The 27,146-nt window shown below is 45.7% G+C and overlaps 1 protein-coding gene across 3 annotated transcripts in view; it reads left to right on the forward strand.

The window, feature by feature from the left end:
- The first annotated feature begins 11,794 nt into the window (after positions 1-11,794).
- Positions 11,795-27,146, forward strand: part of SAE1 (SUMO1 activating enzyme subunit 1) — a 73,200-nt gene continuing 57,848 nt past the window's right edge. For all 3 annotated transcript variants that reach the window (XM_019425887.2, XM_019425888.2, XM_019425889.2), the window contains exons 1-2: positions 11,795-11,982; positions 23,908-24,019. In XM_019425887.2, the coding sequence (XP_019281432.1) occupies positions 11,885-11,982; positions 23,908-24,019 (210 nt within the window). In that variant the 5' untranslated portion in view covers positions 11,795-11,884. The remainder of the gene's footprint in view (positions 11,983-23,907; positions 24,020-27,146) is intronic.

Consider the following 27,146-nt stretch of genomic DNA (forward strand, 5'->3'; position numbering starts at 1 on the left):
CTGTCTCTAAAAATAAAAAGAATTAAAAAGAAAGTCAGATGCCCGAATGAGCCACCAGGCACCCATTTTTTGTTTATTTTTAATCAAATACCACATTTGTTTCATCTAGCTAGTTAACTACCTAGCTCCATACATATACATACATAGTTATTTCTACATATGTTGTTACACATTTAAGAATATACACTTGTGGGATGCCTGGGTGGCTCAGTCGGTTAAGTGTGAGACTCTTTGATTTCAGCTCAGGTCATGCATGATGTCAAGGTTCATGGGATTGAGCCCCAAATCGGGCTCCTCACTGGCAGTGTGGAGCCTGCTTGGGATTCCCTCTCTCTCTCTCTCTCTCTCTCTCTCTCTCTCTCTCTCTTTGCCCCTCCTACACTTCCTCCCTTTCTCTCTCCCTCTCTCTCTCTCTATCAAAATAAATAAACTTTAAAGTATATATACTGGGGCGCCTGGGTGGCGCAGTCGGTTAAGCGTCCGACTTCAGCCAGGTCACGATCTCGCGGTCTGTGAGTTCGAGCCCCGCGTCAGGCTCTGGGCTGATGGCTCGGAGCCTGGAGCCTGTTTCCAATTCTGTGTGTCTCCCTCTCTCTCTGCCCCTCCCCCGTTCATGCTCTGTCTCTCTCTGTCCCAAAAATAAATAAAAAACGTTGAAAAAAAAAAAATTAAAAAAAAAAAAATAAAGTATATATACTAAAAAAGGGGGGGAACCTGGGTGTAAGTAGGTTGAGCATCTGTCTGACTCTTGATTTCAGCTCAGGTCATGATCCCAGGGTCATGGGATCAAGTTCCACGTCACACTCCAAGTTGAGTGTAGAGCCTGCTGGAGATTCTGTCTCTCCCTCTGCCCCTCTACCCTGCTCGCTCTCTCTCTCTCAAATTAAAAAATATATGTTAAAAAAAAAAGAATATATACTTGTACCTGTAATGGGTTAAATAGTGCTTCCCTCCCCTCAAATTCACATTCTTCCTGAAACCTCGGAACGTGACCTTATTTGGAAACAGGGTCACTAAAGAGATGATCGATAAAAATAAGATGAGGTCACACTGGAGTAGGGTGGGCCCTTACCCCGATATGATTGGTATCCTTCCAAGAAGAGAAGAGACACAAAGATACACACAGGGAGACAACATGTGACAGAAGAAGCAGAGATTGGAGTAATCTACGAGCCAAGCATTGTTGGCCAACCACCAGAAGCTGGAGGCGGCAAGGATTGCTTCCCTAGGGCCTTCAGAGGAGCTCAGACCTTCGTTTCAAACTTCTACCCTCCAGGGCCACCCTGCTGGCTCAGTCAGTAGACATTCAACTCTTTTTTTTTTTTTTTTTAACGTTTGTTTATTTTGAGAGAGAGAGAGAGTGAGTGAGCAGAGGAGGGGCAGACAGAGAAGGAGAGGGAGAATCCCAAGCAAGCTCCACACTGTCAGCCTGGAGCCTCATGTGGGGCTCAAACTCACCGACCCTGAGATCATGACCTGAGCTGAAATCAAGAATCGGATGTTTAACCTACTGAGCCACCCAGGTGCCTCTGCAACTCTTGATCTCATGGTTATAAGTTTGAGCCCCACATTGGGCATAGAGATTAAGGGGCACCTGGGTGGCTCCGTCAGTTAAGCATCCAACTTTGGCTCAGGTCATGATCTCGCGGTTTGTGAGTTTCAGCCCTGCGTCGGGTTCTGTGCTGATGGCTCAGAGCCTGGAGCCTGCTTTGGATTCCGTGTCTCCCTCTCTCTCTCTGCCCCTCCCTGGCTTGCACTCTGTCTCTGTCTCTCTCTCTCTCTCTCAAGAATAAATAAACATCGGGGGCACCTGGGTGGCTCAGTCAGTCAAGCATCCAACTTCAGCTCAGGTCATGATCTCATGGTTTGTAAGTTTGAGCCTGCATCGGGCTCTGTGCTGACAGCTCAGAGCCTGGAGCCTGCTGTGGATTCTGTCTCTCCCTCTCTACCCCTTCCCCACTTGTGCGCTCTCTCTCTCAAAAATAAATAAATAAATTTTTAAAAATGTAAATATTTTATTTTCTTTTTTAAAGTAATCTCTATACCCAACACGGGGCGCAAACTCACAACTCTGAGATTGGGAGTCCCATGCTCCACCAAATGAGCCAGCCAGGAGCTTTTATTCTATTCTATTCCACTTTATTTTATTTTATTTTATTTTATTTTATTTTATTTTATTAAGTAAGTTTTACACCCGATGTGGGGCCTGAACTTACCACCCTGAGATCAAGAGTCATGTACTCTACCAATTAAGCCTCTTGGCTCCCCTCTACCTTCATTTTCAAGTGGCCCTTCTCCCTGTGGTTTCTGTATTCAAATTTCCCTCCTCTTATAAAGACACCAGTCATATTGGCCTACAGCTCACCCTTAATGATGTCATCTTAATTTGATTACATCTACAAAGACCCCCATTTCCAAATAGGATCAGATTCATAGGTCCCAAGGATAAGTACTTGAACATATCTTTTGCAGGGACACAATTTGATCCATAACATCTCATGTACGTAAAAATCCACCATCTGTATAATTAAATGTATGTATTTTATTACAGGTAATAAAGGTTATCTTTACTTCTATTCAAACATGCTAGTTTTTATTTATTCATTTATTTTTTATTTTTTCAAGTATACTTATTTATTTAAAGCAATCTCTACACCCAATGTGGGGCTCGAACTCACAATCTCACAACCTCGAAATCAAGAATCACATGCTCCACTGGCTGAACTGGCCAGGCTCTGCCTAATTTTTTTAAATGTAATTTTATTTCAAAGATTTTAATTTTTAAAAAAATTTTATGTTTATTTATTTTGAGAGAGAGGGAGCCTGTGTGAGGGGGAGAGCAGGGGAGAGCAGTTGGGGGGGGGGTATGGAGGGAGAGGGAGGGAGAGAATCCCAAGCAGCCTCCATACTGTCAGTGCAGAGCCTGACATGGGGCTCAATCCCACGAACCATGAGATCATGACCTGAACCGAAATCAAGAGTCAGATGCTTAACCAGCTGAGCCACCCAGGTGCCCCTTAAATACTTTTACTTTAAAAAAACATTTTTTTTTTATCGTTTATTTACTTTTTGAGGGAGAGAGACAGAAAGAGGGAGACGCAGAATCCGAAGCAGGCTTCAGGCTCCGAGCTGTCAGCACAGAGCCCGACGCAGGGCTTGAACTCACAGACAGCGAGATCATGACCTGAGCCCGACTTGACTGAGCCACCCAGGCGCCCCTAAATATTTTTATTTTTAAGTAATCTCTACCCCCAATGTAGGGCTCGAACTCACAACCCTGAGATCACGCGCCGTGCCCCATTGACTGAGCCAGCCAGTGCCCCTAATCCGATGTCGTTTAAAGAATCCTAAGAATTATGCGGTTCGGACAGGAAGGGGCGGGAAAAGAATCGAGACGGGAATAAGACACCACACGTGCCTTTGTTACAGCGTTCTCCGTCCTGACTGTGTTTAGAATCATCTGGGGAGCATTTTGTAAAAATCCCAACGTCTCAGCTCCACCCCAGCCCAATTAATCAGTCTCGGAAGGTGGGGCCCGGGCACTAGAGTTGCTGAAACGGTCCCCAGATAATCCTAATGTGCAGGTGGGGCTGAGAGCCACCGAGGTGGTTAAAGTGGAGCTGCCACCTGGGTGGAGGTAATTATGTAATCCCTAAACCCAGGGGCCTGATCTATTGACTAACTGCTCTCCACCCCCTTTCGGGGACCAAGTCTCAGTTTTGGCAGCTGCTCCGATTAGCTGTGGCTGAAAAAAACAAAACTACCCCCTCCCCCCGGGTATATATCCCATGGTCTCACCAGGGTCTCAGAGAGATATTTGGACACCACGTGCATGGCCACATTATTGACCCTAGTCGAAGGCTGAAAAGCAACCCAAATGTCTGCTGAACGGATGGATGGATGGATAATCAAACTGTGGTTTATAGTTTACCATGGGACATATTCATATTCAGCCTTGAGAAAGAAGATGGGAGGGGCGCCTGGCTGGCTCGGAAGGTGGAGGACGCAACTCTTGCTTCTGGGGTTGGAAGTTTGAGCCCCGCATCGGGTGCAGAAATTCCTTAAAAATAAAATCTTGGCTGGGAATACAAACTGGTGCAGCCACTCTGGAAAACGGTACGGAGGCTCCTCAAAAAGCTAAAATTAGAACGACCCTACGACCCAGCAATTGCACTACCAGGTATGCTGTTTCAAAGGGGCACATGCACCCCCATGTTCATAGCAGCGCTATCGACAATTGCCAAAGTATGGAAAGAGCCCAAGTGTCCATCGATGGATGAACGGATAAAGAAGATGTGGTTGGGGCGCCTGGGTGGCGCAGTCGGTTAAGCGTCCGACTTCAGCCAGGTCACGATCTCGCGGTCCGTGAGTTCGAGTCCCGCGTCAGGCTCTGGGCTGATGGCTCGGAGCCTGGAGCCTGTTTCCGATTCTGTGTCTCCCTCTCTCTCTGCCCCTCCCCCATTCATGCTCTGTCTCTCTCTGTCCCAAAAATAAATAAAAAACGTTGAAAAAAAAATTAAAAAAAAAAAAAGAAGCTGTGGTATATGGGGCGCCTGGGTGGCTCAGTCGGTTAAGCATCCGACTCCAGCTCAGGTCACGATCTCACGGTCGGCGAGTTCGAGCCCCGCGTCGGGCTCTGGGCTGATGGCTCAGAGCCTGGAAGCCTGCTTCTGATTCTGTGCCTCCCTCTCTCTCTGCCCCTCCCCCGTTCATGCTCTGTCTCTCTCTGTCTCAAAAATAAATAAACGTTAAAAAAAATAAAAAAAAAGATTTAAGAAAAATAATAAAAATAAGAAAAGAAGATGTGGTATATAGATACAATGGAGTATTACTCGGCAATCAAAAAGAATGAAATCTTGCCATTTGCAACTACGTGGATGGAACCGGAGGGTGCTATGCTAAGTGAATAGACAAGAGAAAGACAAATATATGATTTCACTCCTATGAGGACTTTAAGATGCAAAACAGATGAACATAGGGGAAGGGAGGCAAAAATAATATAAAAACAGGGAGGGAGGCAGAACATAAGAGACTCTTAAATACAGAGAACAAACAGAGCGTTGCTGGAGGGGTTGGGGGAGGGGGGCATGGGCTAAATGGGGAAGGGGCTTACGGAATCTATTCCTGAAATCATTGTTGCACCATATGGTAACTAATTTGGATGTATATTATAAAAAATAAAAATAAAAACAAATCTTGGCGTGCCTGGGTGGCTCAGTCAGTTAAGCGTCTGACTTCGGCTCGAGGCACGATCTCACAGTTCGTGGGTCGGAGCCCCAGATCGGACTCTCTGTTGTCAGTGCGGAGCCCCGCTTCGGATTCTCTGTCCCGCTCTCTCTCAGAACCTCCCCCGCTTGTGCTCTCTCTCTCTCAAAAATAAATAAACATTAAAAATAAATAAATAAAAATAAAATCTTAAACAAAAAATACAGGGGCGCTTGGGTGGCTCAGTCGATCACGCGTGTGACTCTTGGTTTGGGCTCAGGTCGTGATCTCACGGTTAGTGAGTTCCAGGCCCACATTGGGCACTGCACTGTCAATGCAGAGCCTGCTTGGGCTTCTCTCTCCCTTCTCTCTCTGCCCCTACCCCACTCGTGCACTCTCTCTCTCTCTCTCTCTCAAAATAAACGTTAAAAAAAGAAGAATTATAAACTCATAGCCAAGCCCTATTTCCACCCACTGACCATCCCCAACTCTGCCAAATTATTTGGTACCCATACCGGGTTAAGTAGTTTTTGCCTACCCCCCAATTCGTGTTCTTCCGGAAACCTCAGAACGTGACCTTAGTCGGAAATAAGGTCATTGAAGTTATAATGAACTAAATTAAGATGCGTTCACACCGCACCCTCTCGGTGGGAGTAGCGTCGAGGGGTTGCTGAAGATCGAGCATGGGGAATAGAAGACAGACACGGCTGTAGCCATCTGTGCAAAATGCAATCGGCCTCAGCGCTAATCAGGAGAACGTACTGCCATGCCCTTGTTGCGATAATCGTTTCCTTCATTGGCGTCGTTTAACCCAGCGAATATTTGGAGTTAAATATTTGGAGTTAAATATAGACATTTTCAAGTGGCTCAGACCTCTGGAATTAATCTTTCGGGTGAAGGGATTTGTGCATATTTGGCATTTCATATGCAGGAAGTGTGTGAGAGAATCTGGCCGACTGGTTCTCAAAATTTTTCCCTGCATTGACTTAAAGACCTGGAAGGACGAACTGTAAAGTGGTTTAGCTAAAAAGCATATGGGTAAGCGTGTGTGTGTATGAGAGACAGAGAGAGAGAGAGAGAGAGAGAGAGAGAGAGAGAGAGAGAAGAGAGAGAGAGAGAATGTGCCAAAATTTCAAATTAATGAATCTATTCAAAGGATATATGAATATTCATTGGACTATTTTTTCTGTAAGCTTGAAAATCTCCAAAATAAAAATTTGTAGGGTGCCTGGCTAGCTCAGTCTGTAAAGCATGTGACTCTTGACCTCGGGGTTGTGAGTTTGAGCCCCACGTTGGGTGTAGAGGTTACTTAAAAAAATTTGTGGGGCACCTGGGTGGCTCGGTCGATTAGGCATCCAACTTCGGCTCAGGTCATGATCTCACGGTTTGTGAGTTCAAGCCCTGCATCAGGCCCTGTGCCTTCAGTTCAGAGCTTGGAGCCTGCTTCGGATTCTGTGTCTCCCTCTTTCTCTGTCCCTTCCCTGCTCTCTCTCTCAAAAATAAATAAACATTAAACTTTTTTTAAGATTGTGATAAGATAAAAGTTACCAAATAGTGTCCCCTATTCTCATTCTGTTTCTGAACTTCAAGCCATCTGGATCCTTGTCTCATCCTCTGGATTAGGATAAGGGGTAAGGTCATGTTTAGAAAACGGACTTTCCTAGGGGGCCAAGCGGTATTTGGAAGAAACAATACAGATTTGAAGAGACGTGTACTTTCCAAACTCTTTCATTTCTTTTCTTTCTTTCTTTTTTTTTTTTAACATCTATTTATTTTTGAGAGACAGAGGGTGAGAAGGAGAGGGGCAGAGAGAGAGGGAGACACAGAATCTGAAGCGGGCTCTAGGCTCTGAGTTGTCAGCACAGAACCTAACGAGGGGCTTGAACCCACAAACCATAAGATCATGACCTGAGCCGGAGTCAGATGCTTAACCGACTGAACCACCCAGACATTCCAGCCTCAAATCATTCTAAGCAAAGTGATGTTCACTCTGGACTTGTTTCTTTAGCGTTCAGGATACTGATGTTTTATATTCTCTATTTGCCTCAAAGTACAACGGTCACATATTGTAATTAACAAATAGATTTTCAGGGCTTAAAAAAAAGGACAAGGGTCACCTGGGTGGCTCACTTGGTTGAGCAACCCGCTTTGGCTCAGGTCATGATCTCACCATTTGTGAGTTCGAGCCCCGCATCGGGCTCTGTGCTGACAGCTGGGAGCCTGGAGCCTGCTTTGGATTCTGTGTCTCCCTCCCCAGCTCACGCTGTGTCTTTCTCTCTCAAAAATAAATAAACATTAAAAAAAAAAAAAAGGCAACTCATGATCTGGCTTCTTTTTCTTGCTTAAGATTTTATTTTTGGGGTGCCTGTGTGGCTCAGTCGGTTAAGCAGCTGACTTCGGCTCAGGCCATGATCTCACAGCTGGAAGACTGGTGAGTTCGAGCCCCATGTTGGGCTCTGTGCCGACAGCTCAGAGCCTGGAGCCTGCTTCGGATTCTGTGTCTCCCTCTCTCTCTGCCCCTCCCCTGCTCATGCTCTGTCTCTTTCTCTCAAAAATAAATAAACATTAAAAAAAATAAAATTAAAATATTTTATTTTTAAGTTATCTCTACATCCAGCGTGGGACTCAAACTCACAACCCAGAGATAAAGAGTCACATGTTCTACTGACTGAGCCAGCTGGGTGCCCCCACCATCCGATTTCTTAATTGACGCCTTTATCCCCCTCAGTCACCATGGCTCGGTCACCTGACTTGTCACCATTCTCCACATCTCCACTCGGTCATTACTTCCTCTGAGAGATCTTCTGTGATGCCACAGGACAACATATCCGCCCCCCCCCCCCCAGGGTTTATGTGTCACCTCGCACAGGGCTGGGCCCAGAGGACGTCTTCAGGGAATACAGAAAGAATGAGCTCGTCAGAGAGACTAAAATCAGAAAGACGGAGAGTGTTGGCAGAGAAAGGGAAAGAGAGTTAGAGAAAGAGAATGGGGTGAAGGAAAGAGGAAGATAGAGCGCCTGTTTGACCCCTTGAGAGGGTGCACACCAGGGGGAGGGAGAGAGAAGGACACATTATGGAGAAAAAAGAAAGTGTGAAGAGAGTTGGTAGAGGGCAGTGTCCAGGTAATCTAATGCTGTGTAACAAGTGATCACAAAACTTTGTGGTATAATTCGCCAGCAGTCCTTGATTTTGCTTACAGATCAGAACTTTGGGCAGGGCTTGGAAAGGAATGGCTCGTATCTGCTCCCTCCGGGGTGGCTTGACCAGCTGCCAGAGGATATACTTCCGAGATGGCTCGCTCACATGGCCAGCGAGTTGGTGCTGGCCGGCGCCTGGCGCTGTCGCCTGCCTGAGGGTCAGGAACTTTGGCTCTTCTCCACGAAGGCTTCTCTCTGGGCTGGTTTGGCTTTTCCTAGCAAGGAGGCTGAGCTTAAAATCAAGTGTCCCAAGGGAGGGAAAGTGGAAGCTTCCATTTCTTGTCTTTCTTTACTTAAAGCTTTACTGAGATATTCACATAACACAGAATTCAGTGGGGGCGCCTGGGTGGCTCAGTCGGTGTCCGACTTCGGCTCAGGTCACAATCTCCTGGTTGGTGAGTTCGAGCCCCCCATCCGGCTCTGTGCTGACAGCTCAGAGCCTGGAGCCTGCTTCAGATTCTGTGTCCCCCCTCTCTCTCTGCCCGTCCCTTGCTCATGTGCTCTCTCTGAAAAAATAAACGTTAAAAAAATTTAAACTTGAAAAATAATAATAAATACACAAATAAAGAGGGGGCAGTGCCCGGGTGGCTCGGTGGGTTAAGCATCCGACTAGGGCTCAGGTTTACTGCTTCAAGCCCCACATCTGGCTCTGTGCTAACGGCACGGAGCCTGGAGCCTGCTTAGGATTCTGTGTCTCCCTCTGTCTCTCTGCTCCTCCCCCACTCACTCTCTGTCTCTCAAAACGTTTATTTATTTTTAAGAGAGAAAGAGAGACACACACACACACAAAGTGTGAGTGGGGAGGGGCAGAGAAAGGGAGACACAGCATCCAAAGCGGGCTTGAGCTGTCAGCACACAGCCTGACACGGGGCTCGAACTCATGACCTGTGAAATCATGACCAGAGCCAAAGTCGGAGGCTCAACCGACTGAGTGACCCAAGCGCCCCTCAGAACTATACTTTTCTGACTCCCAACACTAAGTCAAAAACACTTTTATAGCTCTCTCTTCTTTTCCTTCACAGCACTTCATGAAGTTTCTATTTATATTTATGGGACTGTTTTCTCTCTCTCCCACTGTCTTGTGACTGTTCCTACATAAAGCAGGGGCATGTCCATTTTTTAAAAAAGTTTATTTACTTATTTTGAGAGAGAGGGAGAGACGGAACCCCAAGCAGGTTCCGCACTGTCAGCGCAGAGCCCAATGCGGGGCTCAAGCTCCCAAACTGTGAGATCATGACCCGAGCTGAAATCAAGAGTTGGTCGCCCAACCAACTGAGCCCCCCAGGCGCTCCTGGCGTATGTTTATTTTTATCATTATTGTATCCCCAGGACTTCCGGTCACGGGAGTGGGTCATCTCCTCCTCCCATCATCGACGGAAGAGGAACTCCCATCAAAAGCCATCAGATGACTGTAGCGTCAGCTGACCTCTGACTGTGTTCTCACGAAAGACCTTGTGCCAGAACAGCCCGGCCAAGCTGCTCCTGAAGTCCAGCTTCACAAAACCACAAGAGATAATAAATATGTATTGTTAAGTCCCTCATCTTTTCCGTGATTTGTTTCACATCAGTAACCGAGGGTAAGCATCGGCCAAACTTTTTTGGAGTCATGTTGCGATCTTGGATGAATTCCTACCCCTCCCCGAGTCCCAGAGTTGCAATCTGTAAAAGGGGATGAAATATCGATCTTTGAGGTTCGCAGAGTATGTATGTGCCTCAGGGGCAAGATCAGAGCACACAGTAGAAGCTGAATATACCATCAGCAGTATGATCTCCTGATGAAGCATGTGGGCCACATAGCCCGGGTTTGAATCCTACTCTCACTACTTCTAAGACACAAGACTTCATTCGGGCTACTGATAACTTTGCTGGCCCTCAGACTCATTACGTATGAAATAGTTGTATTAAAGAACCTAACTAATCTCATAAAAATTAGAAAGATAATTCCCATAGGGGAGCCCAGATGACTCAGTGGGTTCAACGTCCAGCTCTCGATTTCGGCTCAGGTCATGAATCTCATGGTTCTTGAGACCGAGCCCTGCATTTGGGCTCCCCGCTGGTAGCACAGAGCCTGCTTGGGATTCTCTCTCTCTCTCCTCTCTCTGTCCCTCCCCCACTTGCTGGTTTGTGCACTCTCTTTAAAAAATTTTTTTTAAAGTTTATTTGTTATTTTGAGAGAGAGAGAGTGTGTGTGCAAGTGGGGGAGGGGCAGAGAGAGAGAGAGAGGGAGAATCCCAAGCAAGCTCTGCACAGTTAGCATGGAACCCAACTCGGGGCTTGAACTCACAAACAGTGAGAATCACGACCTGAGCCGAAGTCAGATGCTTAACTGACTGAGCCACCCAGGCGCCACCCCCCCCCCCCCCGTCTTTCTCTCTCTGTCTTTCAAACAAACAAACCCGAAAAAGAAGAGAAAGAATTCACTGAAAACCCATTTAAACTCCATGAGAAGACAGCTATTTTTTTTTTTCAGTGCTCTATCCCAGCACTGAGATCAATGGCTAACACATAACAGATGCTCAATTAAGTACTTGTTAAATGAATAATAAAAAGGCACCTTGCTTAAAATACACTTTAGTAAAAAAAAAATAAAAAATAAAAAAAAATAATAAAATACACTTTAGTTAGCACCAGGCCTACAAGGTCCCTCAGGATGCCCCACTTGCTTCATCTATGATTTCACCTCTTACCGCTGCCCATCCTCTCACTCTGCTCCAGCCACCTTGCCCTCTCCAAAGTTCCTCAGCTATGCTAGCACATTCCAGATTCAGGGCCTTTGCACCTGCTGTTAGCCCTGACCAGAAATGCTCCATCGCCCAGTTAACCACATGGTTTGTTTTCTTCAGTCCCTCCAGATCTCGGTTCAATATCCCCTTTCTGCGAGAAGCTTCTCTCTGGCCACTCCTGGAACCCTGTGGTCCCATCCGGGCTTATTTTTCTCCACGGCATTTCTCACGGTCTGAGTTCTATTTGTCTTTGGGCTCTCCTCGAAAGAACGAACGTTAGCCGCCTGAGGGCAGGGCTCTGTGTTATTCGCTGCTCTATTGCCCAACGCCTCCACTACCGGGATTTCAGCAGGGGCTAGATAAATATCTGATGATTTAAAAAGCCCCATAAGTAAAAAATAAATAAATAAAAACTAAAAAGCCCCATTAGGTGAACACTTGGATATTTACCGACGGGGTGGGGGGTGGGGGGGGCAAGAAAGGGGGGGCGGGGAATCGCGCCATCCTTGGGCCAGGATTGGCTGGAGCCCCGGTCACGCGGCCGACAGTCCTGCCGGCCCGCCTTTCAGGCGGGCGCGCTTCGCGTGGTCTCAGGCTCTAGGGGCGGGCCGGGCCGTGGAGGAGGTCCTGCGCAGGCGCGGTCCCTGGCGCAGGCGCAGACGCGGCCCGGGCGCGCGGCCGGCGGCGGTTGGCGGCGCGTGGGGCCGGCGGGCGGTTGCCGTGGGCAGGACCCGAGCGCAGGCAGCGGGAGCCGGCGCCATGGTGGAGAAGGAGGAGGCCGGCGGCGGCATCAGCGAGGAGGAGGCGGCTCAGTATGACCGGCAGATCCGTCTGTGGGGATTGGAGGCCCAGAAACGGTCAGGGCCGGCGCGGCTCGCGGGGCCGAGGGGCTGTTGGGGGCGTCTGGCCTGAGGCGTTCGCCGCCCTCGCGGAGCCGGAGGGTCGGATTTGAAGCGCGGAGGCGGGAATTACGTGCCCGGGGTTGGTAGCCTTCCTGAGAGGACTGGAGGGGTCGGTTAGCGGTGTTTCTGGAAGCTGAGGGAAGCGGGGACCTCCCAGGGTGGTGGGAGGGTCGCTCCGAGGGAGGGCCTCTGGAAGGGGCGGCGGGGGAGTCCTGGTTGAGGATTCAAACTCGGGGGCTCAGGCGCCCAAAGGGAATGATGCGGGTGGGGGGGGGGTCGTGCTTAGGGAGGAGGAGGGGCCGGCCGTGCAGGGGGAGGATGAAGGGGGGGGGCGTAGCTCATTCATTCGTGGATTGTGGGAATCTCTTGGACGCTGGGGGGACTGGCGAACCGAACGCGCGCGAATTTACGTTCTTGGGGCTTCGAAAGGGTGGGCCGCTATGAAAGGAGGAGGGTTTTTGAGGAGTTTTGCAGCAACATATTTCAAGTGGGAATCTTGAGGAGCTCGGGGAGGCCAGGGGTTGGAGGTACGCGAAGAGGTTGCTTATGCCTAGGTATGAGGGTGTGTCTCGAGAGGACTGGGCGCTAAGGTTGGGCATACCTTGGGTGTGGGGTAGTTATCGGGGAAATGAGGTCTTCGAAAGGGTTGATTGGCTTTATCAAATATGAAGTACCTGCCACGATCGCTTTTTCTTGGCGCTTAGCGAGTATTAGCGAGCTGCATCCTTTGCCCACATGGAGCGTGCATTTCTGGTGGGGGAAGCAATTAACATAAATAACATGTTAGGCAGTGCAAGTGCTGAGAGATTTGAAATAAAGCAGGGACAGAGGATCTTTAAAGGATGCTGAGGTGGGAGAGCTATTTTGATAGGGAGGCCAGGGAAGGCCTCTGGAGAGGCCTTCATTGAGCCACAGACCTGTATGAAGGAAAAGAACCATATGGAAGAAGCTCGCTAGGAGAGAGAAAACAGTGTAAAATTCTGGAGGCCAGAGCATGCTTGGCAAATAAGAGAGAGAAGCAAAGAAGCAAGGTGGCTGGAAGCAAATGAGATGTAGCTTGCTTTAAAAAAAAAAAAATTTTTTTTTTTTAATGTTTATTTCTGAGACAGAGCGCGCCAGCGAGGACGAGTGGGGGGAGAGGCAGAGAGAGAGGAAGACGCAGAATCCAGAATCCGAAGCAGGCGCCAGGCTCTGAGCTGTCAGCACAGAGCCCGCCGCGGGGCGGGGCTCGAACTCACAAACTGTGAGGTCATGACCTGAGCCGAAGTTGGTGGCTCAACCGACTGAGCCACCCAGGTGCCCCGAGGTGTAGCTTTTTTATTCCGAGAAACCCATGGGAAAGTTTTGAGCATAGGAGTCACAGGAGCAGATTTGCATTTTATTTTACTTATTTTAGGTTTTGATTAAAAAATTTTTTTAACGTTTATTTATTTTTGAAGGGGGGGGAGGGGCAGAGAGAGGAAGACACAGAATCCGAAGCAGGCTCCAGGCCCTGAGCTTGTCAGCACAGAGCCCAACGCGGGGCTTCAACTCACAAGCTTCGAGATCATGACCTGAGCAGAAGTCGGATGCTTAACTGAGTGAGCTCCCCAAGTGCCCCCCCATGTACATTTTTCAACTGAGTCTCATAGCAGCTCACTGAAGTAGGAAGAGCAGTGATTTCCCCCTGTACAGACAAGAAAGAGGCTGCACAAAGCAAATCGACTTGCCTCTAAGGAAATTCCAGGTGGAATCGAATTCTGAAGACCTGGAAATGTGAAATGGAAGGTGGCCTAGGAAATGGCCGACTACATTCTGGCAACCGTTTTGTTGCTGATTCTGCGTGATGTTTGGACCAAGTTTATCAGAAAACTGAAAAGGAGAGTAATAACCAAAAGGGCCCTCCAGGGAATCCATAGGGTCTAGCAGTTAAAAATTGGGCTGTATCTTTCATACAGTGTTTAAAATTTTTTGAAATGAGTTGCCAACATTTGAAAATCTAGAGAATTGGCTGAATTTGAGACAAAAATTGGGGTGCTTGGCTGGCTCAGTCAGTGGAGCATATGGTTCTTGATGTTGGGATTGTGAGTTCAAGCCCCACGGTTGGTGGAGAGATTACTTAAAAATAAAACCTTTAAAAAAGCAAGAAATTGACTTCATTTAAAAATACTTAATGACTTAGAATCCCTAAGGCCAAGGAAATATTCAAACAAAAAAATTAAAAACAAATTTATTGCCTTTGGAAGTGATTATTAACAACGCACCCTCTAATGTGGTGAAATAAGAACTTCGGTGTGTCGTCTGTGAAGTTTTCCTGCTGAATATCTTTTAGCCTAATCATGCTTTCAGAGAACAGAGGAACAGATTAAAGAACATTGAGGTAATGATAAGATGTCTAGGATGTGGGGCATTTTATAAGACAACTGTACTGGTTCTGTTCCAGAAGTCAGTGTCATGGAAAAAACAAAGGAAGGGAGTGTTCCAGGCTTAAAAACCATAAAGAGGTGAAGCCAGATGCAAAATGTGAACCTTGACTGGATCTTGGTTCAAAAAGAAAACTCCTATAAAAACGTCTTTTAGACAGTAGTGGAGATTTGAATATTCAGTCCTATTAGGTGATATATGCATATTTTTTAATTTTTTTTAAAGTTTACTTATTTTGGGAGAGAGAGCGAGCACGTGCGTACGCAGGGGAAGAACAGAGTGAGAGGTAATCCCAAGCAGGCCCCACACAGGGCTCGATCTCACGAACCTTGAGCTCATGACCTGAGCCGAAATAAAGAGTTGGACGCTTAACTGACTGAGCCACCCAGATACTCCTCTATGTTTTTAAGGTTTATTTATCTTGAGAGACAGAGAGAGACAGAGAACTCATGGAGGAGGGGCAGAGAGAGGGAAGGACGGAATCCCAAGCAGGCTCCGCCGCAGTGTCAGCGCAGAGCCCAAAGTCAGGCTCGAACTCACAAACCATGAGATCATGACCTGAGCCCACATCAAGAGTCAGACGCTTAACAGACTGAGCCAGCTAGGTGCCCCCCCATTAGATATTTGAGAATTATTTTCTAGATGTAATAATAACATGGTTATGAAGGAGAGTGTCCCATTTTTGGAGGTGCATGCTAAAGTTGTGACATGCTGTGGTGAAGGTGTATGGGTAAAAGGCAAAATGCTAACTATTCTTTTTACTTTTCTGTGTTTCAAATTTTTATAATGAAAAGGTGGAAAAGAAATGTGTTTCTCTCTGTCCCTCCCCTTGCCCCATTCCCCAATCTGGAAATTTCTATAATTTTTTAAAGCTTATTTATTTTGAGAGAGTGCACAAGTGGGAGAGGGGTAGAGAGAGAGAATCCCAAGCAGATTCTGCACCGTCAGTACAGAACCCAACGTGGGGCTCAAACCCACGAACCATGAGATCTTGACCTGAGCCGAAATGAAGAGTCGGATGCTTAACTGACTGAGCCACCCAAGCACCCCTCTTCTGCAATCTGGTAATTTCTGAATTCTGTCATCTCCTGAAGAATAGAAAGGTCAGATATTCCACCTTGCTTGGAGCCAAGCAGAGGCCACCTCTGACATGGCACGTGGTTCTCTAGCCTTGTCTCCATCAGTTCAACTTCCCTCATTGATCTGATTTGCCTGGCCCTACAGGTGCGACTTTCCATTTTTTGCTGTGGGACATAGCCCACTTTATGGATGGGGCTCAAGGAATGAGAGCTGGCTCCCAAGGTTATGCACCAAGTAAAGAGGAGTTGAATCTAAGTGACTCCCTTTCCCCTCCCTCAGCTCATTTTCCACGATCGGGGCTCATTCTTTCAGTCAGATAATCATAAAGGAAGATGTTGAGGCTGGCAGCTGTGTGTGTTTTCAGAATGCATGCTTCAGCAGTTTTTGCACTGCCTTTCACAACCAAGGCATGTCGGATTTTTCTTCCACTCAATAGTAGTTGATCCCGTATCTAAGAGTGAGGAAGGACGGAGGGTGACCCAAAAGAGCAAAGTAGATGATAAGCTCTATGAGGGCAAGCATTTTATAAATGTTTGACAATTAAAATAGGGGTTTGACTGGTCTTATTCAATTTGTAGTGCTTGCAAATTTGTAGACATTCACATGTATTTGTCGAATGATGAAATGATTGTACGTTGCAAAGATCTAGGAATTCAAGAAACCTGGGTTCAATCCAGTTCTGCTAACCAGCTCTCTTGACCTTGGGTCAGTCACAAAGTTTGTTGGCCTTAAGTTCCACATCTGCAAAAAGGAGGAGTGAGTGTGACTAAATTTTTAAGGACTCTTTCAACTCTGAAATTTTGACTTTACAAAAAAGGTACTACAAAAACTTTCCTGTTTTCAAAGCCTCATTGTCCAACACTGCCGCTCTTCAAAAGAAGTTCAGTTGGTTCCGTAGGCACACATTTGCCATAATAGTGACTGAGTACGTACTGTGTCTTAGGGGCCAATCCTGATTGTTTCACTTAAGGACCGATTTATTGTAGTGTCGATAGTGATTAATAGTTCAGTTTGAATCTCAGCTGCAAAAATTCTTAGTTATTTAACCTCGGATACATTTCTTAACTTCTCTGCTTCAGTTTGCTCATTTGTCAAGTGGAGATAATAGAATTTACATTATAAGATAGTTGAGAATTAAAGGAGATAATGCAAGGGATGCCTGGCTGGCTCAGTCAGAAGAGTCTGTGACTCTTGATCTCAGGGTTGTGGGTTTGAGCCTCACGTTAGGTGTAGAGATTACTTAGATGGATAAATAAAAACTTAAAAAATAAAAATAATAGATAATGCATAAATAGTGCTTATGCACAGAAAGCATTGAGTAAATCATAGTTACAGTTATTTGACAAGTATAAATCACTAGCAACAGGAGAAGGGAAGCTACATAGGAAATAGGTTGAGATAAATAAGGCCAGTGTAAAGTAAAAGTCAGTGGGGTGAGTGGAGACTCCAGAAGGATGAGGAAGATTGTAAGGGGAGTAGATTTGCCTGAGCAGATCATGGTGGGGAGCAGCCTTAAGTTCTGTTTTGGATGTTGACAAGACATTGAAGTAAATGTAATGAATGGGCAGTTGGATGGAACAAGATGCTAGATTTAAATGAAAAGTACTTTGCTGTTAAGTGAAGGTGAGATTATCTCTGAAGGAGAAAGTGGTCCAATCTGCCAAATGCTGTTGGCTTTACCATCTGGTTGCACAGACCAGAAACTTAAGACTTCTTTATTCATCTCTGTCCCTTGGGCCCATGTCCAGTCCCTTGTCAAGTCCTGTGTACTCTGCTTCGAACGATCTCAGCCACCTTTCTTTCTTATTCCAAGCCACCCTCATTATCTCTGATTGGTCACCTCAGTAGTCTTCCCAACTGCTCTCCTGTGTTTCACTTGTGATTCTTTATAATCCAGTCTCCCCACAGCAGCCAGATAGATTAAAAAAAAAAAAAAAAAAAAATCAGATCACACAGTTCTCTGCATAAAGCCTTCCAGTGATTTCCTCTTATATTCAGAATAAAATCCAAAGCTTTTAAAATTCATTACCTTCCATGCCTTGCCCTGTCTGATCTTGCCTATATCTCTCTGGCTCACTTCATTTGAGCTCTTGAATCTTTCTGTTCCTCAAATATGCTAAACCTCTCTCTGGCCTGAGGTCTTTGTGCTTACCCTACTTAAAATAGTCTTATACCAGATTTTTTCATGACTCACTGTCGTCACACAATTAGACTCAATAAAATAAATGTGAATTTGGTAGTCTTAGGAATTTTTAACTATGAGTGGAATTCACTTGGCTTGACTTAACTTGTAGTGTGTATTGTGAATTCAGAGATTGTGATATAAAGGCTCTGTTCATTCCTTCCTAGAAATTTAGGAGGTATTCCTGTGGCAGAAGTCAAAGAGGAGAGAGCAAAGTTGGCAAATATTTATTTAGAACCTACTTGTGTGCAAGGCAACGTGGAAGAGACATTGAAAGAGGAAAACTCATAGATTGTGGTCAGAACTGTATTCTCATCCCAGTTCTGGCCACTTACTACCTGGGAGAGCTTGGGCACCTTTTCTGAGCCTCTGTTTTCTTTATACTCTAGGCAGACATGAATCCTTTCCCGTGGAAACGTGATAGTGTACTCTGGGGTCTGTGGAGCCCCTTGGACTTCTAGAGGGACATCTTATGCAATACTTAGGATGTGTATGCTTTGTTTCCAAAAGAAAAATGGCAAAGAACCACAATTAAGGTTTCAGTGAGGTGCTATGTATAATTCTATGCCTCGAACCTAGTGAGCCCTCTGTAGAGGGTAACTACTACCATTGTTGTTATCAGTGGACTATATACATAATATATCAATGTAATTTTACATTATTTGTGGTATTGAGAGGCAATATGACTTAAAAATATTTTTTTAATGTTTATTTCTGAGAGAGAGCATGAGTGGGGGAAGGACAGAGAGAGAGAGAGAGAGAGAGAGAGAGAGAGACAGAATCTGAAGCAGGTTCCAGGCTCTGAGCTGTCAGCATAGAGCCTGACACAGGGCTTGAACTCATGGACCGTGAGGTCATGACCTGAGCTGAAGTCGGACACTTAACTGACTGAACCACCCAGGTGCCCTGAGAGGCAATATAACTTGAAGACCACAGACTTTGGAGCAATATTGCTTAAGTTGATACCTGCTTTGCCATTTGGCAGTTGTGTGATTTTTGGCAAGTTTGTTTGTTTGTTGTTTTGATGCATTTTATTTATTTATTAAGTTCTTATTTATTTTGAGAGAGAGAGATAGAGTGAGTGGGGGAACAGCAGAGAGAGAGAATCCCAAGCAGGCTTTGTGCTGTCAGCACAGAGCCCGGATGTGGGGCTTGAACCCACAAACCGTGAGATCATGACCTGAGCCAAAATCAAGAGTCAGACATTTTGCTGACTGGGCCACCCAGCACCGAGGCACCCCAATATTTGGTAAGTTCTGTAACTCTCTTTTCAGTGTATTAGCTTCCTGTTGCTGCTATAACAATTACCACACATTTAGTGGCTTAAAACAACACAAATTTATTCTCTTACAATTCTGGAGGTCAGAAGTCTGAAATCAGTTCCACTGGGCTAAAATCAAGGTGTTGACAGGGCCATGTTCCATGTGGAGACTCTAGAGGAGAATCTGTGTGACTTTTCTAGCATCTAGAAGTTACCTGTATTTGGCTCGTGGGGGTGCATTATTTTGCCTACTACAAACTACAGTTTTCTTCTCTGCAAAATGAGAGTAATAGTGCCTTTTCTTGCAGAGTTGAATACATGAATTGCTTAGAATGGTGCTGGGCATACAGTAAGTATTTAATAAATGTTACCTATTTTTTTTTTTTTGATGGCTACCTAGTTTTCCATAGTATATACATATCAGGGCAGTGTGGCCTCAGAGCCCCGGATCTTAATTGCTCTCGCTTACTGTTGCCCTTACCAAGTAGCTGATTATTAGCCAATTCCCAGCTATGTAATCTTGGGTAAGCTAGTTGACCTCTTTGTGCCTGTTTTCTCAGCTGCAAAATAGAGATAAGTTACCAGCTCATAAGATTGCCCTGAGGATTAAATAACATAATACGTGTGAAGAGTGCTTAGCACGTAGTGAGGTTTTTTAAAAAGATTTATTTATTTATTTATTTATTTATTTATTTAATTTGAGAGAGAAAGAGAAAGAATCCCAAACAGGCTCCTCGTGTCAGCACAGAGCCTGATGCAGGGCTCAATTCCAAGAACTGTGAGGTCTTGATCTGAGCTGAAATCAAAGTGTCAGATGCTTAACCAGTTGAGCCACCCAGGCTCCCCTAAGACTTTATTTTTAAGTAATCTCCACACCCAACACGGGGCTCCAACTTAACCCCAAGATCAAGTGTCGAATGCTCTACTGATTGAGTCAGACAAGGGCCCCAGCACATAGTGAGGTTTCAGTAAATGTTAACTGTTACTATTTTATTATGTAGTAGATTTATGTAATTCTGCGGATGGACAGCCGGGTTTCTTTTAATGTATTCTATTAATTCAGCAGCTGTTTGAGTAACAGTAAACTAAGTGCCAAGCATAGTCATAGGTGTTAGGGATACGGTGGTTTCTGGAGCTTACATTCAAATGGAGAAGTGGACAGTGAACATATGAACAAATTCCAGATAGAAGAGGGTGTGGACATAATTTTGGATTAAGTGGCCAGTGTGGGCTTCTAAGGTGGTGACAGTTGAGTTGACCTAAAGAATTGCTCGTGCAAAAAATGGGGGAAGAAGCAGAGAACAACTAATGCCAAAGTCCAAAGGCTGGAGCCTGGCTGTGGGCAAATTAGCAGTGGGGAGAATAGGACGGTCCAAGACGGGAGCGGTATGCAGGGCTTTGGGTTAAGGAACTTGCATAGGGAACCACTGAAAGATTTGAGCAGGAGAGCAGCATAATCTGGTTTAAAAGATCTCTCTTCCTGAGCAGGGACAGCAGATTGTAGGGGGCAAGAGTGGAAGCAGGGAAGCCAGGTGTAAAGCTGTTGTAGTTTTGTAGGTGAGAAGCGATGGTGTCTGTGGAGGTGAAAGGAAGCGGACGGATGCTGCTGTGAATGGCTTTGTATGTGATCTTTGTGCACACCAGAGTATTTCTGTAGGATTAATTCCTAGAAGTATTCATACATCAGATATGAATACTAATAGCTGCCATTCATTACGTGTTGACTATGTGCCAGGTACTATTTTAAGTATTTTTCGTGTAATTGAGCCATAAGTAAGCTGTCGGCTCAGGGTCTTTAGCATGGTTAAGGATTAAAAATACAAATGTGATCTTCAGCGTTGATGGCAGTTGAAAAAAAAAAAAAAACCTCCCAAGCAGTCAGAGTCTAGAGCTCTGTAGGATGTAGGGATCTTGGAGAGGCCACGTGGCTAAATGTGATTTATGTCAGAGGCATTTATATGTTGCAGCGCTCTAAGAGCTCAGAGGAGGGAGCGTGTACTTCAGTCAGCCATAGAGAGGGGGACTTTTTGAGGAAATGGCATTTGAATTGGGGTTTGAAGTCTGGGGACAAGCTTGACTTGGCCTAGAGAGGAAGAGAGAGCATTTCAGGTGTGTGGAATGCTGGGATGTAAAGTCGACAGGTGGGGGGGGGGGTAACAAATGGAAGGCAGGTCTGGGTGGCGGTAATCTGGTGGTGGTAGGGGAGAAGGCTGGGCAGGTGGAAGGGAGCCAGTACTGAAGGAATTTAAATGCAGCTTTAGAATTTTTTTGTGAGATTTTTTTGTTTTTTTTTTTGAAAATCAGAGTCACACCTACCACTAAGCCCTTTTGGTAATTAGGAGTGGGATAAAGGAGTTCAGTAAGTTGAAGTAACATATCGAGCATCTGTTACGTGCCTGGTATTATGCTAGATGCTTTTGCACACACATTTTACCAGGTTGTCAAGGGGATTAACTGACAAGATGTCAGATCTGGTATCCCCATTTTACAGATGAAAAACCTGAAGTTCAGACAGCTTGTTCACCTTGTCCATGTCACCCAGCTGGGAAGTGGCAGAACCAGAATTCAAACCTGTCTCCAGACCTAGAGGGCATTTAGTGATTAGCAGTGCCCTTTGCGGAAGGAACGCCAGAGAGAACAGAGCCTGAGAAGAATTCAGGGGGTCTAGGGATTAGGAGGCTGTTGGTATTGTTTGAAGATACGGCTTCCCAGAAGAGAGCTGGACCAATCTGGGCCATTCTTGGACTGAAAGGGAACTTGGCATTCTGGAATTCCGGGGTGGGTGCGGGAGGGGCAGTGTCAGGGAAGACTTGTAGACCGACAGTGACTCCAGAGCCCTGGAAAGTACAGCCAAATGCAAGCGTGTTCAGCCTTTCTGATACCAAAGGTTCTTTTTGGAAACATTGCCTGTCAGTATGTGCTGATTCTGGAGGGATTGGAGCTCCTCTGGAAAGCCACATGGCCTTTCTTCCTCCACCCACTGGTATAAATCTTTGGTAAGCAATGTACGCTTTGCTAGCATGTTATTTACCTTGCTTGTATCTTGTAGGCCCTCTTTCCCATTCCCTCCTATTCTAACGAAGTGACATTGTCACTTGAAAGGCCGTGTCCGCTAGCCTGTGGTTGATGGTGGAAGGTCCCCATAGAATAAAAGCGGTGACAGAGAAGCTGAGACCCAGACATAGGCCTTTGAAGGAAATTCTGTCCCTATTCTCTCCCTCCCCACATTTTACCCTTTGATTGTGTTAGTGAAGGAAATTCAGTATCTCTAGTATCAAGAATCAGTGCAGGACCCTCTTATCAGCCACCATCCTCATTAAAGGCCTCTAATTACATGCAAGTGCTCCTAATTTTTAGGACTACTTTTGAAAGAGTTTCTTTTCTGCATGTTCTCCCTAATACTAGTACAAGTTGAAAATGGGCTCATTTCATAAATTAAGAGCAAACTCCTCAGCCAGCCAAACTTGAATTTATGGGAGATCGTTCTTAGTTCTAACTATCCCTTTTCAGTGTGAGTAGTCATACATTTGCTGCAAAAATATTAATGGGTTTGATTACAGAGTGCGGCCCAAGACCCTGATGGGGTTGTTTCACACTACGTGATGTATACCAATTCTGAAAAATTCCGATTGTGAAACACTTCTGGGTCAAGGGGTTTCTTTCAGCTAAGATTTCGTGGAGCTATACTGCCTTCCACTGACCTCAGATTTAAGTCCAGACTTTTTCTTTTTTCTTTTTTTTTTTTTTTAATATTTATTTAGTTTTGGGAGAGTGCAGGTGGGGGAGGGGCAGAAAGAAGGGGACAGAGGATCTGAAGTGGGCTCTGGCTCTGCGCTGACAGGCTGACAGCAGCGAGTCTGACATGGGACTTGAACTCGGGAACCGTGAGCTCGTGACCTGACTCGAAGTTGGACGCTCGACCAACTGAGCCACCCAGGCGCCCCTAACTCTGGACTTCTTGAGACAGCCCAACCTCTGACTACCTTCATTTAGCCTCATCTTTTGTCACCTTACAGACTAGGATGATCCGAACACTTTCCAAATACACCCTCTTTCATGCTGCTACGGTTTTGCTTGTGTGTGACAGCCCAGATAGTAACTTTTCTCACCTCCTCTCCTGCTATCATACCAGTCCGGGCCATCGTCCCCTCTCTCAACTGTGACACCCTTCCCCCAAGGGTCCCCCATCCCATGGCTTTCTGTGGTGCTCAGAGTAAGATCCAGCCCTTAAAATACCTGTAAGAGCCTTCATGACGTGGCCCCGGTTCCGTCTGTGACCCGTCTCCTACTGTTCTTCCCTTTCCTCACTGTTATTTAGCCGCTCTGTCTTCCTGTCCCTGAAACATGCTGCACACCCCTCTGCTTTCAGGGCTTTTGCACTTGTTGTTTTCTTTCCTGGAATGCTCTTCTCCCAAATATCTGTATATTTGTCCATTTCATCTTGATTTTTGCTCAGCAGCTTTTCAGAAAGGCCTTCAGTCTGCATGCAATAGCATCCTCCATCATTCTTGATCCATATCCTGCTTGAGTTTCATCACTTTTTTATGCCCAACGTGGGGCTTGAATTCACGACCCTGAGATGGAGTCACATACTCTACTGACTGAGCCAGCCAGGCGCCCCTGGTTTTCATCACTTTTGTATATCATATATTTGTCTACCTCTTATCATAAAATGTAAGCTCAAGGAGGACAGGGATTATGTCTATTTTGTTTACTGATATATTTCTATACCTGAGAAGAGTGCCTGGCATAGTAGGTGCTTAGTAAATGTTTATTGAATGAATTCTTTGTAGGATGGATTAGAGCCTCTTTCTTTCCTAGATTTGAGGCCTTGGTGCTTCTGTGCATTTAATGAAAACCAAAGTTACTTCGCTGTTGCTTTGGCTTATTCTTAACAACTCGGTGAAGCTTCCACTGTTCTGTGGCATCCGGTTAACAGTTGTCTGCCTTATAGGCTGCGGGCCTCGCGGGTGCTTCTTGTCGGCATGAAAGGACTCGGGGCTGAAATTGCCAAGAATCTCATTCTGGCGGGAGTGAAAGGACTGACCATGTTGGATCCTGAACAGGTGAGATGTTTGGCCACCTCAACACTCTTTCTTCACAGTCTCCCCTCTTTAGTATAAATATAAACACTTGGAGATACTCTGAATTGCTACAGGCCCCCGCCAAGCTGTGCAAGGAGGGCTGGCATTAGTGGAGCCTTTGGCCCAATGGCACTGGCACATCCTAGGTGGTCGACCACTCTCCTTGAGCTTGCCAGTCTGTAAAGTGTAGTTAATCTCTCGCTTGGAGGGTTACCGTGGGGAGGAGAGGGGGTGGTTTTCTTCCTTGTACCTGTACACCACCTGCATGACTAATTAAAAGTGCAGAATTGCCTTGGGGCTTTGTCACAGGATAGCCTTTACCCTGAGTGATTCGGCTTTAGAAGGTTTGAGATGATGCTCAGGAGGAATCTGTACATTTGAAAGCTGTCTCAGGAGAGCTTCTTTGAAAAATGTTGGATCAGAGAGGATCTATGCAGACTGCTTAGCATAGTGCTTGCATGTAGTAAGCATCTGATAATTAATTACATCATAGACCATTTAATTGTTGCCATAATAGTCGTTCCCAGCTCCTGTGTAGCTTTTTCTGACCAGTTTCTCCAAGGTGAAAATAACTTCTTTCTCTACATTCTCATGCTATAACATTTTAATTTTCAAAAAAGCATTTTAATTTTCTTTTATACAAAAGCTTAAATATATACAGAAGTAGAATAGCATTTGACACCCCATCTACCTGGCTTCTACAGAGATCAATTTTTATTTTTATTTTTTTATCGGTATTTTCTCGCCTGTATTTTTTGGACAGTATTTTTATTTTATTAAAAAAAATGTTTTTTAATGTTTATTTTATCTTTGAGACAGAGAAAGACCGAGCATGACCAGGGGAGGGACAGAGAGACAGACAGACAGACAAACAGAGAATCCGAAGCAGGCTCCAGGCTCTGAGTTGTCAGCACAGAGCCTGAAGCGGGGCTCCAGTTCGTCAACCACGAGATTATGACCTGAGCTAAAATCAGACACTCAATGAACTGAGCCACCCAGGTGCCCCCCCCCCCAATTTTTTTTAATGTTTATTCATTTTTGAGAGAGAGAGAATGAGCAGGGGAGGGGCAGAGAGAGAAGGAGACACAGAATCCAAAGCAGGCTCCAGGTTCTGAGCTGCCAGCACAGAGCCTGATGTGGGGCTCAAACTTGTCAACCACGAGATCATGACCTGAGCCAAAGTCGGGCGCTTAACCGACTGAGCCACCCAGGTGCAACCCCCTTTTAAAAAATAAAACTTTAGGGCGCCACACCTCGGTGGCTCAGTCGGTTAAGCGTCTGGCTTCAGCTCAGGTCGTGATCTCATAATTTGTGAGTTCTGGCCCACGTTGGCCTCTCTGCTGTCAGGGCAGAGCCCGCTTCACATCCTCTGTTCATCTCTCTTGCTGCCTTTCCCCTGCTTGCGCTTTCACTGTCTCCAAAAAAAAAAAAAAAATTAAACCCCAAAACCTCTGAAGATTATGTCATCACATGATACTATTAGTGTCTTTCCTTATAGGCAATGAATAAGGGTCCTGTTTCATACATGGTAACTACCACACACAGAGTGTGGTATAGGCTCTGTGGAAGAAGTTAAATGTTAATGAAAATTTTAAAACATTTATTTATTTTGAGAGAGAGAGAGATGGCGAGAGAGCGCGCATGTGCATGGGGGTGGGGCAGAGAGAGAGGGAGGGAGAATCCCAAGCCACTCTGTGCTTGATCTCATGATCTGTGAGATCATGATCTGAGCCGAAATCAAGACTCGGCTGCTTAACCTACAGAGCAACCCAGGTGCCCCCCAAATGAAATTTTTTAAAGCTCATCTTGTTTGGGTTTTAGGAGAAAAATCATACCTGGATTTTTTTTTTTTTTAATTCTTCTGCAGTGAAGACACGTGGGTTGGCTCACTTAATAATTAATCACAGTCACAAATTGATTTTTGACTTGAATTCAAAACCTTCTAAGGAAAGAAATTCCTGCAGGCAAGCCGCCAGATTATTAACAGTCTGAGCTCTTGCCTTTTTGACATTTCCCCAACCACAGTGCCCCCTAGAGGCATCTGGAGGGAGAATTTGTTTGCAGGGAAGGATGGTTTCTAAACGTGGAGGCAGGCCCTTGGTGTGGGAAAATGAAACCGGATGGGGATCGTGACTTCCTCATGTGGTTGGGAGCGCCGGAGAATGGGGAGCCATGATCTAATACTGAGCGGTGTGTGATGCAGTTCTGTCACTGCCTCAGTCCAGTGATGGGTGCCACCAGTGTTACGGTGACCAGGCCGACTATCCTCCCTTCCCTCTCTGCTTTGAGGACTTACAGTACTTTTCACCTATCTGGCACTGCAAAGCCAAATCTTCTGGCTGGTTTTCAAGGCCCAACACCGTGGTTCTCAATCCCATCTGTGCTTTGAATATTAGGGGGGGTTATTGAAAGTTTTCCAAGTGAGTCTAGAAGTCAGGGAGAGTTGAGAACTACTGGCTTTGTATAACCTGGGCCCAGTCAACTTAGCCTGACTCCTACCTCATATGTTTAGTGGTTCATGGACACTCTTCGGTTGTTCTGCCTTTTGCAGTTTGCTTGTACTTTTTTTCCCTGACTGGGAACATCTCAGGGAGACCGTGCTACCTAGTGCAAAAGCTCTGGAATTATGTCGATTTGGGCTCAAATCCTACCTCTTCAAGCTGGGTTAAGTCTCTTAACCTCTCAGAGACTCTGTTTGCTCATCTATTAAAAATTTTTTTTTCTTATTTATGTGTTTACTGTAGTAATCTCTGTACCCAGTGTGGGGCTTGAATTCACAACCTCAGGATTAAGAGTCACATGTTCTACCAACTCAGCCAGGCAGGCACCCCTCAGCGTGCTCATCAAGGACGTTAATTCCTGCCCTACAGAGGTTTTCATTTTGTTTACATCAGCAAACATCCGAGAGTACCTGCTGGCTGCCCTGAAGCATTCTAGATCCTTGTGATACAGAGATGCACAAGATTTGGTTCCCATTCTCAGGGTTTATTCCATAAACCGGAGCAGCCTACCTGACTCAGGTTTTGGTAGGGGTACACGAACGGCTTCCTGGAGCTGTGATCTTAGTTGAGGCTTACAGAACAACTGGAGGTTTCTCAAGTTGAGGGGC

This window comes from Panthera pardus, unplaced genomic scaffold, assembly GCF_024362965.1.
Source record: "Panthera pardus isolate Hobbes unplaced genomic scaffold, ASM2436296v1 HiC_scaffold_18, whole genome shotgun sequence".
Taxonomy (NCBI): domain Eukaryota; kingdom Metazoa; phylum Chordata; class Mammalia; order Carnivora; family Felidae; genus Panthera; species Panthera pardus.